The following is a 15,304-nucleotide window of genomic DNA, read 5'->3' as shown; positions in this document are numbered from 1 at the left end:
AAAAACGGTGATGGATCAAGCCCTGATCTGTTGACTGGGTAGGATTGTTCTGATTAACTCAGATACTGTGTCCATCACCACCCCCTTTTTGAATTTTTTTTGGCCACCACAAGTGTGAATGGGTATGCTCAGACATGAGCCCCTTGCTCACTGCACCATCAGGATTCAAGCAAGCCGGGCCGAAGACGGCTGTAATGCCAGAAACCGGTCCCCGGAAGCTTGTTTCCTTTCCAGTGAAGAATTGGCTTGGTAGTTTGGTCTGCCCTGTTCCCATGATGCACTGGGCCAGGGACAGACTAATTTGCATATAGCCAGGTTCTGAACTGGGATGGTGCAGTGAGCTAAAAAACGGTGATGGATCAAGCCCTGATCTGTTGACTGGGTAGGATTGTTCTGATTAACTCAGATACTCTGTCCATCACCACCCCCTTTTTGAAATTATTTTGGCCACCACAAGTGTGGAAGGGTATGCTCAGACATGAGCCCCTTGCTCACTGCACCATCAGGATTCAAGCAAGCCGGGCCGAAGATGGCTGTAATGCCAGAAACCGGTCCCCGTAAGCTTGTTTCCTTTCCAGTGAAGAATTGGCTTGGTAGTTTGGTTTGTCCTGTTCCCATGATGCACTGGGCCAGGGACAGACTAATTTGCATATAGCCAGGTTCTGAACTGGGATGGTGCAGTGAGCTAAAAAACGGTGATGGATCAAGCCCTGATCTGTTGACTGGGTAGGATTGTTCTGATTAACTCAGATACTCTGTCCATCACCACCCCCTTTTTGAAATTATATCACATGCCTGAGCATTACCAGCCAAGAGCAGTGACGCTACATGCTACGCAAGATCTTCCGTTGGATCCCTTCCGAGACCAGGAAGACAGTCACCCAGGCCCTCGTCACCAGCCGTCTGGACTACGGCAACTCCCTCTACGCCGGAACCACAGCCAAACTCCAGAAGAGACTCCAGCGGATCCAGAACACCTCAGCACGACTCATCCTGGACATCCCCCGCCGCAGCCACATCTCCGGACACCTGAGAGACCTGCACTGGCTCCCGGTCAACAAGAGAATCACCTTCCGGCTCCTCACCCACGCACACAAAGCCCTACACAACCAAGGCCCAGGATACCTCAACAGCCGCCTCAACTTCTACGCTCCCAAACGCCAGCTTCGATCGACCAGCCACGCCCTCGCCGCCGTCCCCCGCATCCGAAGAGCCACCACAGGAGGAAGGTCCTTCTCCTACCTGGCCGCCAAGACTTGGAACTCCCTCCCGACCCGCCTCCGCCTGACCCAAGACCACCTCGCCTTCAGGAAGCAGCTCAAGACCTGGCTGTTCGAGCAGTAGCGGACCCCCCCCCCCAGCGCCTTGAGACCCTCCGGGTGAGTAGCGCGCTATATAAATGCTTTGATTGATTGATTGATACTGCCACGGGGAATTAGACTTGACCCTGCTGACATTCAAACGCTCTCCACCACCAGCTGGGCTTGGCGCAAACTCCTCCAGCTACTTGGCGGGGATTTGCTGTACTCCCCCCTCCCCTTGTGAAAAATCAATGGTTAGCTCCCGCACAAGAGTCGCTAGTCAAGTGCACACTGTCCCATCATGCATTACCCATGTTTGCCTTTCTTTTCCTGGACTGGCATGTCATATCACATGCAGACCATGTCCGGTTTGCCAATGCAACTCCTATGAACCACTTTATTTTGCGCCGCATTCACAACGTGCCCTGATCCCCCTTGTCATCTCTGGCTCCTGATGAGTTTACCTAATTGACTGCAGTGATAACCGGCTACATCATATCAGTGTGGCATTGCTCTCTACATGAAATGGGAAGCTCAGGGAGGCATGGGAACATGAATTGCAGCACCCACTCACTGAGAAAGTCTGGTATTACTGTGGGCAACACGCTAAGCTCATATCCCCAAACCACAGACATAAGCTCATACATTTCAAATTCTTACAACGTGCACACACTAGACCTTGCACCTTGGCTAAAATGGTCCTCTCCAGATCCACACATTGCCCTAAGTGCGACGTAGAGGGGGCCCACTTTGCACACCTGACTTGCATTCACGTGGGTAATTTTTGGAGTGACTTCTTCTCTTAGCTCTCCTTAATGATAAGACCTGCTTTGGAGCCTGGGGTATGTGCGGGATGTGCCATGGGGAGGTCGAAGGAATACTGCGATGGCGTTATTGTTGGTGAAGCCTGAAATCGCATTGCACTGGGGAAGCTGCTGATCCCAAACTGTCCCGGCCTGGCTTGAAAGCCTGACTTTCGTTGACACCGATCGCGATATATATGCCACACTGTTACCTCTCACGGCTAGACCAAGAGACATCTAGCAACCATTTTGTGTCTATTTGCTGCAGCATGAATCTCAAGAATCAGATTAAGTTGTAATGTTTATAATGGTCTATTGCTTCCCACCTTCGCTCTTTGTCATCCAATGTTGGGTGTTTAGGCATTTACTGCAATGCCTGCTACTGAGCGGTCTATTTTTCATCCCCGTCGACATGTTTTCGCTTATGCATCGAGAAGTGGATTAAGTATTGTATATTCTATCTCTGAATGGTCCTTTTTCCAATTTGTTATTTAATATTGTTCATATTTGTACTATCCACATCATGAGCTGTCATTTGAATGGGTTGTATGTGTTTTAAAAATTATAAATAAAACTTTTTTTAAATTCCCCCCCAAACAATCGAAAGTTCTTACTGTGGGTTTATTTTGTATTTCAATTAGTTAATGATTTACACTGTTACCTTTTTTAATATTATGTCTGAAATTATGTTTTTAACTGATGCTTTTATTGATGCACAGTCTAATAAACAATAGTATATATAATAGGGTGATTTTGCAAATTCACTACTAAATTCTAGTCTGAATATGTATTTAACATATTAAAGAGGGTCCTTGACCATAAAGTGCATTCAGCATTACTTTAGACTGCCTGTATACAAAACCGGATAATACTCACCTTCCTGAAGCCTGTCTGATCAGCTACTCAAAAGAGCAACACTTCATGCTATGGCCACATACCATGGATCGCCAAAATACTTAGAAAAACAGTAATCATAACAATCCAAAATGGCCTAGAAATGTGAACCTACCACAACCTCTCAGTCACCTTCAACAAGGGTAACGCAACATCCTTTTGCACCACCTTCAATCAGTGACACATCACCAACCATTACGTAATGGTTGAGATCAGTCATATAGGTGAGAAAGATGTAGCAGAGGGTCAGTCATCACCACTCCGCTCAGTTAGTTACATCTGTAGTCCCCCAATACACCCCACGGTTCCCACTTTGCTTTAATGTGTATTAAAAACCCCTGATGAACCCACAACCCTCTCACCTACTTCAAAATGCAAAACAAGCATTGGCAGAGCCAATAGGTCTCGCCTTTGGCTAAACACTTATAATGTCCCAAAGGCAAGACCTATTGGCTATGCCAATGCTATGCCCATGACGCAGTTGAATATTTTATCAGAAAGAAAAATAAAACAATACTGCTGAGGATAACATCAGCGTCAATTAGCATTAGAAAAAGCTATGCTTCAAAGGACTTGCATTCTGCTTTTTATGATGTCCTGCATTCCAGGCTAAGCAAACATCAGAACCTGAGCAGGAAACACTGCAACGTCGAGCATAGTGCTTCAGTTGGTAGCGTTTCTAAAAAGCAGATTTAAAAAAACAACTAAACTCTAGTTAACAAATGGTGATGGCAAGATTAAGTCTGGGCGAGCCCCTCCTGTAATATTCCGGCAAAGCAGCACCCTCACAGATGGCGACTCTGGACCTCTCTGGCCTGGCACCCGCTCCGTTGCGCAGTCTTGGCCGGGACGGGGGGAGGGGGCAATCACTTTCACTGCCGCTCCACTTGCCTTGCTTTGCTGCCCCCAGGGGATCGCCGCACCAATGGTGATGCAGCAGCAGGGAGGCCTCACGCGAGAGCCGGCTCTCTCATGGCTGTGCACGCCACAACTCTGTGGCATCAGAGGCACCGGGTACCCGTGTGCAGCCCCTTAGGCGTGTAGTCGCACTGCCTGACCGGTGCAGAGTTCCGTGCCGCCCACAGCCCTCCTGCGCTGCCAGCAGTCACCTCGCGGAGCCGGCCCTTTTAAGTTGCAGCACTGGTGAGGCGGTATCTTGGCAGCAGAGGGTCGCCAATGCTCACAGTGTGGGCAGGACGGGCACTGGGGTCACAGCACCTCGCGGACAGCCTCCCAGGGGGCCCATCAACGACGTTGTATGCTGTTCTTCGGCCACGGCGAGTGGAGCTCTTCAGGTTCGATGATGCTCGCTGCCATTGGAGCCGGAGATGCTGAGTTCAAAGAAGGACGACCAAAGATCGGCTAGAAGTGAAACTAAAACCGCAGTACGCAGTGGAACAAGCTGCGAGGCAAATCAGCCCACACAGTATTTCCCTTGCGGGAGCGAGCAGGGGCACCATCTATTTGAAAGTTAATTGCAAACAGATGGTTTCAAAGCTCGCTCGGCAAAGGAATCGCAAAACGTGCATGCGTTGCCATTGAAAGCAATGCAATGTGTGCACGTGTTTGGCCTAAAAAGCTAATCGATTTAAAGAGGTCTCCTCTTATGCAGCGCATGCGCGCTGCATAGGCGAGACCTAAAATGGTGAACATCTGTCTTTTTAGAAGAAAAAAGTAGCAACAAAAACAAAAGTCAGGAACACTGGAGCAATCTCGGATAGGGATCTTAACTAAACACCAATATAGGATCAGTAGACATCTGTCAGATGCCTAAAATCGGCTGCACTGAAAAACAAAACAGGTTAAATGGGAGAGAAAAACTGAACTACCAAAAGCTAAGAGGGCAGAGATTACAGGCCCCCATACTAAACTCCTCTGTACTGAGCACAAGACAGGAGACTAGAGAGTTTAGCCAGATGTCCTTCTGCCCTGGTTGACCAGCTCCTCCAATAACAGAAAGGAGGAGGAGACATGAGCTCAGTTCCTGGTCAAAAAGAGAACTATTCATTACTTTATCAACTGTGAGTGAGAGATGACACGTCACCTTATAAATGATACAGTAGGCAACACACAATCACTAATTTAGTGAAATAAGCAGCCACAACTACCCAGCATGTAGACCTTGGACAGTCGATACACTAGGAGAATGGGAAATACAAGGACTCCCATCAAAGCTTGGCAATATACTGCATAACCAGCCCAGACAGTAAGATCAGCTTGGGACAACAGGGGGTTTAAAACCCTTAACAATTATTGTTCATGTTTGCTCTGGAGAGTATTTCACTATAGACATCCAGCAACCAATCTCTGGACAGGAAAACAAGTGGCGGCCTACAGCTCACCAGGTAAAACGGTAGACATTTCAATGATCCCAGACACGGACTACATGACGAACTGTCACATACCCTAGGTTTAGGTTCTTTCTGGACATTACAAATATTCATTTGAATGATTATACACAGTATGAGGCTGAAGTTAATATTTTAAACTATCTTGTTGAGTTAACTGAACCATCAAACAATACTTCTATTTATAAGAAAGACATGCATAAATCAAAGTTTGTTCTATTTCGGAAAGTGTGTGCTGCTTTTTCTAAAGATTACTGTAAAATATATAATTTAAGCCTATAGCACAGTACCTGGCAGGTAACTTGTAAATAAAACTGTGCCCATCTTCAGTCCATATTATCACTTTATCTGCGGCTACGAAGTCTCCACCAGTCCAAGTTGCACCATTTTCACTGGGAACTGAACACAGCAGGGAATAATCACCAGCGTCAAACACCTACAAATAAAATTATTTAAATCAATCAGGCAGCATATAGCGTATACAATGAAAAGAAATAAACAAAAATCTGCCAAAAAAAGAATATGAAAAGAGAATTGGTATTTAGACCACCCAGAATTGTTGTCTTTATAACTGAAAATGATGCAACATTTTGTCCACTTGGTACATTCCATGTTAAAAAAAATATTTCTTACAGAGCATGTCAAATAGAATTCTGAGCATTCGCATCTATTTAAGTGGGCTGATTAAGTGACTTCAACATGCTTTCCTGGGATTTATTCATCTAGCTTTGCTTCTTGTCCCACCAATTACAGGTTCCTCAATTCTAGCACTTCTTGACTCTCAGGGCCAGCTCTGTCCTTTAGTAACCTCACCACCTTGAGGCTTAACAATTACGGCACAGCCAAGAGGCCCACTGGTAATTCTATCTCTGTAGTTACAAGTCTCAGGCACCCTCCTATGTATCCTGCGTGAGAAAGGACTGGCCATGGTGCAAAACGCCCATTTCAAGATTGTCCCAAGCACAGCCCACCGTGGTGAATTTGTAATATAACACGTGTATTTGTAAGGCGCACGTTCATACAGAAGCGTATGTTGGTGCTCAAAGACAGATGTTTATTGTTACCCCACTCAATTGTACTCATTTTATGGACCTCAGAAGAATGAAAAGCTGAGTGGGCCCGCCGAGATTTGTACCTGTGACCATGAGGTCAAGCACGGACCCCTACAGTGGACACATCAGTCCACTGCGCCACCAGACCCTGCATGTGTAAACACCGGGATGAACAATAAGGGCCACAATGGCTAGGGACTGCAAAGAGGGGCACAAACCTCACTCAAGGTATCTAATGACCTTTATAGCTTTATCTGCGCCCAGATCTACACTGCTTTGGCTACAAACTACTCTATTTTACAAACATAAAAAATGTAACACTCGATCATTTAAATGAAAAGTGATAATTTGATACAGGTTTTAAAACTTTTCTGTAAGCAGGAATGACAAGGTAAGAGTGAAGCATTAGTTTCATGGTAATGAAGATCTTGACCCAGACGGTCAGCTTGTTTGGGTGCCTGGCTGTCCTTACCCGCCAGTACTTGGAGCAAACCACCAACAGAGATCTTTGCGTGAATGCACAGAAGGAAATACTCTGGCAGTTGTTGCAGTAAATTGGTTTAGACTCTTCCTCAAACACTGGCTCCGTATCCTGTAAAACAAAGCACACGTCCTTGTAAAGTGGGCAACGAAGAGCACCGTGGCTCATTAGAGATCAGGCGAACATTAACGTACCATTATATAACCACATTCTCATAATATTCACCATACTTGCAAACACATCCAGAAAGCAGCATTTGGGGGTGCCGTTCCAGGGCTTCAGGTCAGTGGTAAGGCATACAACGGGTAAAAACCCGGTAAAAAGGTAAAGGCAGAGCACTGTCTCCAGCAGAGAGTGCAACTCCACGCTCTGCCTAAAACACGGCTCACAAGGATGTGTTGAGCTTGCGTATACTCCCCATATGCACCCACAGCACACTGATAAATGCTGCACGTCCTGCGATTTACAGGTGCAATGACAGTTTATTTTTAGTTTTATACAGCGCGAACTCTAGCCGAAGGTATCGGAGCCTTTACATGAGCGCCAGTTACGTCACAGACGGTACATTCATTCTTTAAGGCACGGGGAGATTAAGAGATTTGCCCAGAATCACAAGATGTTGAGTGTCGCTGCCGAGACTCGAACCCGGTTCCCCAGCATCGAGTTCGCTCTGGCCGTTAGGCCAATGCTTGGTGACAGACCCGGCACTGTTAATTCAAAACAGCTATAGAACACACTCGGGGCAATACTCTTGAGGGCACGCTTGGTGTGCAGTGCACAACAGATGTCCTGCATAGTGCAGAGATAACACTATCACAGCGCATACAATCTGTACACTGCACGGCACGCATGGCATGCCTTACCACCATACCTCGGTAACAGGATGTACAGGACATCACATCCTGTGCACAGCGCACACACCATGATCTAAACGCCTTGCCCTACGCAACAAAGAGTCCCAAGCTTGGTTTGCAGTACTATCAGGGCACACACACACACTGAAAATCTTGGAGCAAATGTCACTAAACTTTACAGGCTCCCGGAGTCTATATATTGAAGCTGTCAGGTTTCGATAACACTGGGCGCAGGGGTTCTTAAACTAGACTCGTTACCACTTTTTAATATGAGTTTCAGCTTACAACAAATTCCAGCACTCATTATTAAAAGCTGATCCCATTTTGACAGCAAATGCAAACAATTCGAGCGAATGCATACTTTAAAACAAGCATTGGCATAGCCCAGTGGTTCCCAAACTCTTTTGACCCGTGGCTCCCTTGACCTAATTGGCAGTTGGCCGTGGCTCCCCACCATTTTTTTACCCGCGCACCGGGGTGCCGCGGCGCACCCTATGGTAACCACTGGTCTACATGAAGAATCAAGCCTAGATATGATAAAGGATTCAGAGAGTAGCCATCACTATCATAAAACTTTATTTGGAATCACAAAGATCTTATAAAGTACATCTCAATGCATACAACACCACCATAGAGTAGTACAAAGCACTCCCACTAAAAGTAACAAGGCTAGAGAAAGGCTCAAGGAGCTCTGTGGCGTTACAAGAAGTTTACGTGGGGTGGGCTCTGATCATGGGCGTCCGCAGAAATGTTTTCAGGGGGGGGCACATTTTTAATTTCATCACCATCCCCCTTGCTCCCTTCTCCCCTCTGCCTTGCACCCTTCTCCCCTCTGCCTTGCACCCTTCTACTCCCTCTGCTTTGCACCCTTCTACCCCCTCTGCCTTGCACGCTTCTCCCCTCTGCCTTGCACCCTTCTCCCCTCTGCCTTGCACCCTTCTTCCCTCTGCCTTGCACCCTTCTCCCCTCTGCCTTGAACCCTTCTCCCCTCTGCCTTGAACCCTTCTCCCCTCTGCCTTGCACCCTTCTTCCCTCTGCCTTGCACCCTTCTCCCCTCTGCCTTGCACCTTTCTCCCCTCTGCCTTGCACCCTTCTCCTCTCTGTCTTGCACCCTTCTCCTCCTCCACCTTGCACCCTTCTCCCCACCGCCTTGCACCCTTCTCCCCTCCGCCTTGCACCATTCTCCCCTCCGCCTTCCACCCTTCTCCCCTCTGCCTTGCACCCTTCTCCCCTCTGCCTTGCACCCTTCTCCCCTCTGCCTTGCACCCTTCTCCCCTCTGCCTTGCACCCTTCTCCCCTCCGCCTTGCACCATTCTCCCCTCCGCCTTGCACCCTTCTCCCCTCCGCCTTGCACCCTTCTCCCCTCTGTTTTGCACCCTTCTCCCCTCTGCCTTGCACCCTTCTCCCCTCTGAACTTGCACCCGTCTCCCTTCTGCAATACAATGAACCGTGACCGCCCAGGTAAACATATGCACGTCAGACTCAAAGCAATGGTGACTCTCTCTTCAACTTGATATTCCAAGAGGGGCAGTCCTGTCTCATGTGGTGTGTAGGCATCTGAATGTATAGCAGCACACTTTAGAAGAACCTTGGGCTCACATTAGTGCTGTGTATTGTGATCCCTGAATGAGGTAGCGGTCTGTGCCCCCAAATGAGGCAATGTGCATTTAACCTTTTCAGCGCGACCGCGTTTCCCCCTCCGGTGCTGGGCCCTAATGAAAACGGGCGTGGTCATGACGGAACGGTTCCGTCATGAGCACAGCTCAACCGTAGCTCATGACGGAACCGTTCCGTCATGAGCATCGAAGGGGTTAAATCAAAAGGCACTGTTTTCTTCAGTAAAGGCTTTTGGTGCACAGAATGCTTCGAAGCGGTACAGTTGCTCCCTGTGGAATGCTCACAACCCTTCCCAGGCAGGACCTCTGAACCCAGTATAGAAGCTTAAAAATAGTGAAGGTTAAATGAATGATCTCGAGTGAAGGTTGAATGAATGCATATTGAACTATGTGCTTAGATGCAATAGGTGTTCGTTTTGAGAAGAAGGGTTTTTGGTGTCAATGTGTCCAAACGGCCATGCAGACTGAGGGAAATGGCCCCTGTGATAAGAGTGCCTTTCAGAATTGTCTTAACTCGTCTCTTTCAAAGTAATTGTTTGAGTTTATGAATACGTGTTCCCCTCAAGTTGCTGTTGTTCCCTTAATCACTCATTGAGATGCAGAGTGCGAGGATTGCTTGACCTGGCAGCACAAAGGAGGGGGAGGAATTGTGGCTGCTATTTCTAGGTCCCACATCCTGCGCGGCGCCCCTGGCTTCTAATCACGGCGCACCGGGGTGCCGCGGCGCACACTTTGGGAACCACTGGCATAGCCAATAGGTCTCGACTTTGGGGCCTTATAAGTGGTTAGTCATTCAGCACATTATCCTGGGTGCCCTGCCGCTTTGTAGAAATTACGATCAGTCATGGTGTGGGATGGCTGATAGAGCAAAGGAAACGCAGACAACGGGAGGAGGGCGGGAGCATGGTTAACACGGCGGGAAGTGGGCTGGAGCATAGTGAACACGGCGGGAGGAGCAAAGTAAAACAGGCAATAAGGAAACAAATAGTGCGTTTAGGACTTTAGGTACACCTGTCATAAACTGCACAGTGCTTAGAAGTTCATTATCTTTCACTGCTTTTCACTAGTGTGCTTCCGTATTTCACTGACTATTTTTCATTTAACATTTTCCGGTTAAAAAAAAAATGTTCTTTTTTAAACGTACCTCAAAAGAAACTCGATATAAAAGAACAGCGTCGATTTACCCAGGACTGGACGGCCACACAAACTCTCAAACTATTTGATTTGAAACCTCGGCTCAATGAAAGCGGATGTTAAACTAATCCGCTGTAAAGTAATCTGTTTATCTTTGCACTGTCCGACGTGGCATCCGGAGACAGTTGACACAGACCCTCAGTGCAGACCCCTTACATCTTCCACATACATTTTGGACTGCAGATGACTGTGGGGGTGCCGTATCTAAGTAACAGCAAGAGCTTTGAAAACAGTCGCTCAAGAAACGACATAGTGCAGACAGCAAAAGCTGCCCCAACGGTAAAGCACAAGAAAACTTAACCCCTGCAGCACGAGATAGTCGAAGTCTGTGGGTTAATGCACCTGCTGTGAAAAACAGTGAACAGCTGACAAGTATGCGCACCATAAACCAAATATTTAATTTACCCAAAAGAGCTACTCTATCATGGTCAGCGAAACAAGATCAGTCAGAGTACTGTGAAATCTAGATCACGCAAAAGCAGGTCTATAAATAAGAAATAGAGCTAAAGCTCAGTAACAAATGCCCCATCCCCTCCACATTGATGCACTAACGTTGGGGCACTCTGTAACCAACTCGGTACGTGCCTAAAAAAGACAAAACACATTCGTCGTGCCCAGACCACACACCAGTAAGCCACTTTCATTTTAGTGTGAACAGCATAACGCTGTACCGTGATATGTAAATATCAAAGCGCGTTTGAATGAAAAAGAAAGATACCGAGTACTACTTACACTATGTATAACTGGACGCTGAATGATCATAAGTGAAATCTAACACACAATAGAGAACATTTCTAGAGGTCCATTAACACGGGATGGTTCTAAGAAGGTTTTCAGTCCAAAAGCAGGAACAGCACTACTTTTCTATTTCTGAATTTAGTTTAACATTTCAATGCATTCTGACAGTTGTAGTCTTGGTTTATTTTAATAGAACCAGTTGAACCAACACACCTGATAATGATATGTAAAAGCAAAAGTCAATCAGTGGTGCTCAGGTGAAATGAAAACATCTGGTCACAACAACTAAACGTCACAACTCAACGCACCGAGTGTTCAGTCTGAAACTTGGCGGCACCGGAAGCAGAAACGACGCCGGCTTTTTGTCGCTATCCAAAATATACCCACGCGTTGCGAGGGCTTCAGGGTATGCCACGGAGACTCTAAATCAGAAACTCTTACCTGCAGAGTCCAGGGCGCTCATTCTACCATAAGAAAGAAATCACCACAAGCCACTACTGCATGGGGGACAATTGGTCGAAGGACGCGTTATAGTCTCAGACTTCCAAGCAGTGTAAGGCGGGACAACCAGATTTGCTACAGCCAGTCAGAGATTGGGAGAGGGAGTCATTTTCGGAGTCCGATTGGATGCCGTTGCAGGGGTTATGCTGATTGGAGCGCTTCTTCTGTCGGGAAGTGAATTTACTCCCGCCCCAGACTGTACTGTGGAGCCGGCCCCTTACTCAGCTGTTTCGATTAAATTTAGGCGCCAAGCAAGAAGCATCCCATTTTGAACCTAGGACGTGGAAGGTTTTGGTATGAAAACAATTGTTGTCTTTTTAGTAAGGAATGATCTTTGCCCGTTTAGATTTTTGGAATAGGTCAGCGTAGTAAGCCGTATATTAATACGATTTCCATGCTCCATGGACGACACTAGAGAAAACAAGCATGAAAATAAAAAAAATTAAAAATGCGAGTGGTGACGCGCCGCAAGTGCTACCTTGCCGGCGATCAGCTCACTATAATGTGCATGCGCGCGCTCTTGTGCTCGTTCTAGCAAGCTGATCGCCGGCAAAGTAGCCTTTCTCAAAGCCCTACTAAATGTCTCGGCCGAGGTCAGCGCATGCGCTGGATCAGGCCGAGACCTAAATAGTGACTGCTGTTTTAGCTGTTTTACAGAAACCCATTTTAAACTATGCGATGAATTATCAGTCATATTTGAAAACAATTAATAATGGCATGCACAAATTTCAAAAAGAAAGAACTAAGACATACATGAGACTATCCAGATTAATGGGCAAGCACACTCATGAAACATACAACAAAAAACTTAAATCTGGAATGTTCATAAAAGCTTGGCCTGAAAATGAATTCACTAAACACTACTCAACACTCACTGACAGTTCCACAAAAGCATTCATTATACAACATCAGTACATAAGCACAACATACATCCAACCAATGGTCAGTCCTGTTTTTCCCACAATCCAAATACACATTAGTAAAACATCGATACACTATTTTATATATATTAGCACTACCTTTTCTTACCATTGACAATGAACTCCGCGTCCTATCAGAGAACACATATTCATTAGGTCTCTCCTATAATGATCTTGAAACACCTATTGTGGACAATACAAATACTTACAGTGCGCTTTGGGTCAGCCATTTGCTTATCACTGGTTGTCTTTTTTGTCAATCTTATTAGCTTGCTTCTAATTTAATGCCTTTCCTAGCTCTGCTTCTGTTTGTCCCACTACTGCAGTACAGTTTTTAACCATCTTCTGACTGGATGACTTCTATCCTCCAACTTCTCACATGCATTAAACTTCTTTCTTCTGTTTTTAGCACTCCAAGGGAAAGCATGTGTTTTCAAGCTCTCTTCTATCCTCATACTTCCTCGCCCTCCATACCCTTGCTCTATCCAACTCTGTGTTGCTCTCCCACACACCTGCTAGTCCTCTGCAAGCTCTACCTTTAGCCCCACTACTCGGCTTTTAAAAAATGTTTTAATAACATCGCTTTTGTTGCTCATCCGCTCCTCTCTACTCGCCACTTTGCTTTTAGTGTTTTCTTTGCTTCCCTGCAGGTCCCGTTACTTATTTTATTTTTTATTTGAACTCTCTAGTAAGGCCCAGCAGCAGCAATTTATACTGGCCTGCTGCTTTCCAAAAATGTGCTTTTGGAAAACATTTTTTATACAGTAAATTTAAACATAAAAGAAAATGGCTGCGCGTCATGTCACGCACATACATGTGTGGTGGTGCATGAGTTTGTAAATGTAATCACCTGCAGCCGCCGTAGTAAAATGATGCATATAGGTGAATGCATGAGAGCACATGCATGCAATATATTACTGTGATTTCTTTCCCATTGCTATTCAGCATTGTCAATAACACAATAACAATTTTTTTTCTTTTGCCAATCAGTATCAGCAAACCGCATAGGAAATCCCAGCAGCTCTTTACTGGCAAAGCTGAAATGAGAGATTGGGTTGCTTCGCCAAAGGAAACCAAGACTGTATTTAAGCACGCATACATTTTCTTCACATATATTAATAAACATAGGTATATATATTTAAAATAGATTTTTTAGATTCAATATGTATATATTTAGGTACTTCAATGCATTCTATAAAGTGTTCTTGTTTCTACTTTTAAGTGTTAATTTAGCACCTTAATATCAGCATTTGACATGTGGGCTCATATTACTTCAAAAGGAAAAACACCATGCATACATTTCCTACTTTTGAGATTTATTCGTTTTTGTCAGCGTCAAACTTGGCAGAGGTAGGCCCAGCATCATGGGAAGAGGGTTCAAAATATTGCTAGTATCAAAGCTCCAAGTAAATAGTTGTGTATTATTCCCTTTCTTCTAGCTGCGTTCACCACAATGAACATGACTGCACCTATGTGGTCATAAGCCCAGGCAGGACAAGGGATTTGTTCTGCTATTCAGGTGTACAGATATCTTCGTCAAAGACACCCTGACAATAAAATTGGCTTTGATGGCTCTGAAAACCTAATTCACGTCTAGGATCAACCTTCCGCTAGAAGTACTGGAAGAGTGGCCAAAGTGAAAATGGTGTCCCTCTGGCGATTCTTCTAGGGAATGGTGTGTGTCTCTGAAAGGCAGCTTTTTAGGGCCCTAGATAAAACCCTCAATTGGTTAGAGTAGAACAATAGAAACAATGTAGTACTGGAGCCAAGCAAACAACCCTACGAGTATAGAGGTGGGCTACAATATCAATTGCCTTAAGTGTGTGCCTGTGAGTGGCATAGTACACGCAGGATCTAGTGCTGTGTAGTTCATACATGTTAAATGCCATGTGATGGGTGTATGTTTGCCTATGAAGCGCACAATACATGGATAACTCTTTGTTCAGTTTTGGAAGACCCAGGGCCTGCATGGTGAAACATGAGAAGAGGAGGTAGAGGAATCCCCCCAGACAGATTTGTGTATTGCTGCAATTCTGTAAGGTGGGAGGAACACACTGGGAGGTGCTCTTTCATTCAGAGAGAGGTCACAAGAAAGAGGCCGGAGCATCTCTCAGGAAGGAGATGGGGCTGATAAGAGAATCATATATAGTCGGGCTGCGCCCTGGGCTAACCGTTTGATACACCTGTCTGACACCCAGGTGTGAACTCTAGTCACTACAATGGGCTGGCTGTGTTTTGGGGGGCTATCAGCTTTGGAGTCGCCCCCGATGTGACCAACTACTTTCAAGAGAAAGAGAAGTGCACAATTCAAAAGGAACCAGGCACCCAACATTAAACCAAAAGACTCGGGGTCTAAATCACACTTGGTGCCTAGAAATGGACTATAAGAAGGGGAGCTTGAGACTGTTAAAATTGTTAACTGCAAATCAGCCAGACAGGCTGTGTGAAGAGGGGAAGCTCTGAAATAATTCTGCCTGTGACCAGGACTGGGGGACAGGGCCTCCCAGCTGGGTCAGGGGACATCCTCTAGGGTTTTCAAGACCTACTGCCCTGGAGACTGGAGCACCACTGCCTGTCTGCTTTCCAAGACCAGTGTGCCCTA

At 46.0% G+C, this 15,304-nt stretch overlaps 1 protein-coding gene across 3 annotated transcripts in view; it reads right to left on the bottom strand.

Annotated features, from left to right (window-relative positions):
* WDR7 (WD repeat domain 7) overlaps nt 1–15,304 on the bottom strand; it is a 1,349,682-nt gene that overhangs the window by 1,193,644 nt on the left and 140,734 nt on the right. For all 3 annotated transcript variants that reach the window (XM_078674853.1, XM_078674855.1, XM_078674854.1), the window contains exons 7-8: nt 6,871–6,990; nt 5,637–5,782 (exon numbers count right to left, since the gene is read on the bottom strand). In XM_078674853.1, the coding sequence (XP_078530979.1) occupies nt 5,637–5,782; nt 6,871–6,990 (266 nt within the window). The remainder of the gene's footprint in view (nt 1–5,636; nt 5,783–6,870; nt 6,991–15,304) is intronic.

The sequence above is a fragment of the Lissotriton helveticus genome, chromosome 2_1, assembly GCF_964261635.1.
Source record: "Lissotriton helveticus chromosome 2_1, aLisHel1.1, whole genome shotgun sequence".
In the NCBI taxonomy this organism is placed as follows: domain Eukaryota; kingdom Metazoa; phylum Chordata; class Amphibia; order Caudata; family Salamandridae; genus Lissotriton; species Lissotriton helveticus.
This window is presented reverse-complemented; position numbering and strand designations above follow the sequence as displayed.